Below are 5,758 nucleotides of genomic sequence, written 5' to 3'. Positions count from 1 at the left end.
AAAGGCGTACGTCGTGTCTTTAGAGTGACCAATTGATGATGCTATAATAAAGAGTTGTGTTTAGAAATTGAACATGATCTCCAACCAGCCCAAAACAGCAACAATCACCAGAAAAGGACAACCCATTCCATAGATTAATTTCTTTCACTTATCCTTATCACTTCTTTCAGCCCCACCATTAGTAAAGAAGATTAAGACACGCATTCAAGGAAAAAAGAAACAAGATATCAGTTGTGCACCTTATGCCTATCCGCAATTCCCAATAATTGAAAACAGGATATGGGTCTCTCTCTCTCTCTTTTTTTTCTTTGTTAACTTGGACAAAAAATAAACTTGCTTCCAAAAGGGTATGCGTCTTTCTCCAATAATACATTAATATCATGTTCAAGGTCATTTTTAAGGTTTCTTTTGTAACGGGGATTCTCATTTTGTGAAACTCTAAAAGAAAAAAAAAACAAGTTTTTCTATCTTTTAACAAGATTATAACTCTTTTTTTTTTGTTGTATATGAATTTATAAATTTTTAACTACCTAGGTGTGTTTGTTTGGATTTTCCATTCCAACACGCTAAATGTGTGAAAACTGTTATACAAATTCATGTTCCAACCATTGAACATAGTCTTTGTGATTATGACAAACTTACTTTTTTTATATTTAGTGTATAACCTTCTTTCGGACAGAATTAGCTTAAAAATGATTAAAATAAAAAAATAAAATACAGTCTATGCAACCATAATTGCAATGACAATATAGTTATGGATATTCTGCAAATCTTGATGTTACAAGCATGTAATTCGGGTCGCGAACCATTTTAAAAACATTTAGCAAAAGGAAATGAAACTTTCCAAATCTCAATGAAAATCAGAAAGTGATTAAAGATCAAGTATGTTACTAAACATAACATTCTATAACAGCACTAAATTAGACAGCATTTTTGAATAAAAGTTAACACAAGTTCCAAGAATGAAGCATAGGTTTCATTTGAGCAACTAGAGCAACAATCTGACAATAGCCGCTGTGACAGCTGCAACATCATGCATAGCATTGTTCTGTTTGGTGAGGGGTGATTTCCCAGAGAATTCATTCTCACAATACGTAGCCTCATTGGCAGCATCATTAGCCCCATCTTCAGCAAACTTGGGGTCCCCCTTCTGCAGAGCTTCAGTGGCTTGTGGCACATCAGCAATTAAAATTGCTTTGTATTTGTCAGCACAAGAACTCAAGGCTTTCCTTTGCTTAGGCCCTGATCCAACCCTTTGCAACTCATGAATTATTTTTAAGGCATCGTTTGCCTTTGCCTTAATCACTTTGACCATGATCAGAGCCAGCCCTGTGACGTCAGCACTGGAGCTCTCAGGGCTTGCCTTGAGATATTGAAGGCAAACATTGTAGTTGGGTGTCTTCTTGCAAGTGCTCTCTATCAGCCTTTCATCGTTTCGATGCAAGGTTCTGCAGTGGCTCGATGGTATTATTGAAATCATAACAACCATGGCTTGGAGAGAAAAGAAGACAATTAGGGACTTAGAGTTTGTCATTGTTAATCGTTGGAAGACAAAATGATAGTGCCTAAGTTGCATAGATTGGAATGGAATGCTCTAGCCCAATTTATAGTTAGGAGCAGATGCAGTGGACCTACCTTTTGCTTTATATTTTTGCCAAAAAGGAAGAGGGTTATTCACCTTTTCCTATTTAAACATCTTTTTCATCTAAAGCCAAAAATTAAGATTAATCTATTCACATACCGAAATATTTTTAAAACAATCTTTAATAAGTATTTTTTATACGTATAATGTCATGCGATCAAAGTCACAACATAAGAATAAATATCAGCTTATATATACATAATTATCTTTATCTGTAAAAGACATTTTTATTTGAGTAAAAGATTATTAGGATATAATCAAAATCACACATTCTTAAAACATAAAAATAGACATAAGTTTATATATATAATTATTTTCATTAATAAGAAGTTCTTTGAAAATGTTCAAAAGCAAAATTATAATAATTTAAACATACTCGAGAAATATGTGTGTGATAAAAACTACCTAATATACAACACATAAATTAAAAATTTAAACTCTTAATACATATTTATTAAGTAAAATTATTTATTAATCATATCACATTTTATTAATTATTTAAATATAGGTATATGTTAGAAGAATTTTAGCGATATATGTGCAGTTTTCGACATACATGTTGGTTCCCCAAACCAACTTGTTTTCATAATAATAATTAAGATTAATATAACTTTAAGTAAAAAAGTGTGCAACTCTCATCTTTTAAGATTATCTTTGCTGAAGCTCGCTTTCTGTGCTTAAATAACCACCGTTCTATGTTGGCTTCACAAATTTTTAATTTATTGCGGCTAAATTTGAAATTCAATCATGAGTTACGACAAAGATCCTAAATTATTACTCTCTATGAAAGTAGATCACCATCGGATTTTATTACGTTTTAAAATTATTTTGATTACATGCATATTCATTATAGATAATTTAATTAAAAATTATAATAAATTAGTACAAAAATACTATATTTAAATATATATAAATTATATTTAAAATAAGAATGTATAAATATTTTTAAATAAATAAATTATATTTTAAATTTATAATAAATAAATTTTTATATTGTAAAAAAAGTTATTTATTAGTAATTTATTTTAAAATATTAATATTTAATTAATAAAATAATTATGATAAAAAATTAAATTAAATAAAAAGTTAAAAGAAATCCATACAAATTATCTCTTTAAAAAAATTCTTATGTAAGATACATATTCGTATTTAATATATATGATTGATTATAATTATTGATTGCAAATTAAAAAAATTAATAACTTTAAAATTTACATATTTATTGGTGTCGAAAAAATTATATACTTATTTATATGTATTTTTTAATTAAAAGATATTTTTACTTTTTATTTTTTATTTTAAAGTAACCTTTAATTCAGATGAGCCAAATTGACTCTATGAGCTTTTTCTTCCACTATATATATCTTAATTATTATATGCACAAAAGAAGGTATTTAATTAAAATTGTTTGTGATGTTAATTTGCGGCTGTATTTGCATGTAAATGATTGGCTCTATAGATGCAAGTAGTAATACACTAATACGTTAATTAAAGAGGAAAGTGCTAAAAGCACAATACATGGTTGCATTGCATCCCTCACCTCACCCTCTTCATAAATTTATTGATACATTGATCAATAGAATTTCAATACTTTATCACATTAGCTTATCAATTAATTAACATATGATATAATAATGAAATATTTTTCTTTTTAAATACTTGTGTAAAGGTGGAATTTAGGCTGTCATCACTCATCATATACAAAGTTAAACTCGTTTTAATACGATTTTTTAAATTATAATTACTCTAACTATTACATATTTGGGATGATGTTTAATAATGTTTGCTGAATTTAAATAATTTCTTTAATTTTCTTTATTATGTTTTTAAGCCTAATATATAGTATGACATAACGTTTCGGCACCATTTTTAAAACGGAAAAAAAGGGTTAGAATTAGATAGTTGCATATATAGCTAACAAGCACACAGGCATGTGGAGGATGGATGCAAAAACGGAATGGTTTTGCGAATAACGGGGTTTCTTTCCTTGTATTTCTCATGCATGATGCGTTTTCTATACACACGAAACCATCAAATCCTTGTATTTTCTTATGTTTTGTCTGAATGTGTGGTTCTTTCACAGTGGATAAACAAACATAAAAGATATCGATGATGTGATGTGATATCATATGTAATAAGGCAAAATTGTGCTTAGCTGTGTGATAAGGACTTTTACGTTCCATTAATCACAACAGCATCACATGTCTCTTGAGTTTTCAGTTCACAATGTGGGCTCGTAAACATTTTCTAAATTAATCATTCAGGAATTATTGATTAAAACGTACAAACTTTATAATATATACTTTTTACTAATAACATAATTAGAAAAGGATACATCATTTTAAAAAAAAAATAAAGTTAGACATGTTTAGTACACCATTTAAATAATAAAATATTTTTTATACATCAGAAATATTAATTAAATAACTAAATCAAGATCTAATATAACATTTATTCTTTCAGCTAAAATGAATAGATTTAATTGAAAATAACACTTATTCTATTTTAACATTCTGTGAAAGCTTTTTCATATAAAATTTCATATCTAGTATGTTAATCAACATACACATTTATGAAATATAGTGTAAAGTAAGAGACTAACCCCTAAAAATGAGCTTTTTCATCAAACTAATAAAATACTAAATTACTATTACAATTACAAACTTAAAGTTATATTAATATTAATAGATAAAAGTATATTTGTTACATATACGTGTGATGTCAAAATAAGTTTAGTTTTAAATAAATTCAAATAATTTTATAAGTTATTAAAATATTTAAAATGACTCAATAATTTTTTAATTTAATAAATTCTCATGCATTTTCAACCAATACATTTTTTATATCAAAAATCGTTTGTTCAATTATTTCGATATTTATACTTCTCAATTAGAAATTGGTCTTGTACATAATTAGAGATATTGCTTTATTTCTATAAGATTTGACTTAGTACGATAAATTATGCTTCTTTATCAAATAATAAAAGTTATACTTCTTTATCAAATAATAAAAAATACATTTTCATGCAAACTCGCTTAAGAACAGCAACAACTGTTTTCTTCATGAAATGGATAAAGGCTCTTTGAACATGGCAAAATTGTCAGGGGCTTGTTAGACGTTAATTAAGTATAAAATTTTCAACAAATACTTGTATGAGAAAGAAATATAAAAAAAATAATATTATAAGTTAAAATTAATTTATATATAAGTTAACTTGTAGAATTTTTTATATTAATTCTTTTAAGAATAATTAATTAATTTATAGACTAATTTTACTTATTGAAATTTTTATTTTATTTTGTATTTTTATTTTATTCTTTTATAAGTATTTTAGAAAAATTTTACTTAAACAGGTTTTAAGATAATAGTTAGTTGGTTAGTTATTTTAATTGGTTAATCAATTAGTTATTAATAAATTCTATAAACAAAATATATATCATACATTATTATGTAACTTTTTTCATTTTCATTAAATTTTTTTCTTTGCTTATCACTAAACTCAAGAATAATGCTCGTAATTATCAAAAAGCGTTCAACAACAACAAACTTTGCCAAGGAGATGACCTCACGATACTTTCTCGACGATTATCATCTTTAGAATTTTTAGGTTAAATTATTCATTTGTTCTATATTTGTCTTTGTTTTAAGTTTAGTTCTTATATGAGCGAATATAGTAAATTTTAGTTGACAATATTTTGTGATTGCTTATAACTACTAGAAAGATTTTTGTAGTTGTTTTATACCGTGTGAAAATTTTATTTGGTGTTAATACTAGTTACCAAAGCTTAAAATGCACGAGAATAAAACTTAAAATGGAAATAGTAATAAAATAGTTGGGATCAAAATAAATTCTTTATTCTTTAACTCATAATCAATCATATTAATTATCTTTACCAAAAAAAATCATATTAATTATCATTAACTTTAAATTGATATAAATAGTGAAGGATTCATGTTGTTTAATTAAGTGACTAGAATTCGAATATTGATTTTTGTAAATTCAAAAAATTCAAATTGATTTATTAGAGTTACACGTAATTTTGAGAACCTTTTAACTATATTTTTTAGTGATGAGATGTTAGAGAACAAAATAACTATATGTATGACTTAAGAAAG

At 26.0% G+C, this 5,758-nt stretch overlaps 1 protein-coding gene across 1 annotated transcript; it reads right to left on the bottom strand.

The window, feature by feature from the left end:
- Positions 1–850: 850 nt before the first annotated feature.
- LOC109811029 (cell wall / vacuolar inhibitor of fructosidase 1) lies at positions 851–1,595 on the bottom strand. Its single transcript, XM_020374661.3, has one exon. The coding sequence runs from the start codon at positions 1,574–1,576 to the stop codon at positions 989–991; it is 588 nt and encodes a 195-aa protein (XP_020230250.2). The 5' UTR covers positions 1,577–1,595; the 3' UTR covers positions 851–988.
- Between the last annotated feature and the right edge of the window lie 4,163 nt (positions 1,596–5,758).

Source organism: Cajanus cajan, chromosome 5 (assembly GCF_000230855.2).
Source record: "Cajanus cajan strain Asha chromosome 5, NIPB_CcT2T_4, whole genome shotgun sequence".
Taxonomy (NCBI): Eukaryota; Viridiplantae; Streptophyta; class Magnoliopsida; order Fabales; family Fabaceae; genus Cajanus; species Cajanus cajan.
Note: the sequence above shows the minus strand (reverse complement) of the source record. Positions and strands in the feature narration are given on the sequence as shown.

Bases quoted from the DNA above. Each gene is read 5' to 3' on its own strand.
- LOC109811029 (XM_020374661.3), bottom strand. From the start codon at position 1,576: ATGCAACTTAGGCACTATCATTTTGTCTTCCAACGATTAACAATGACA.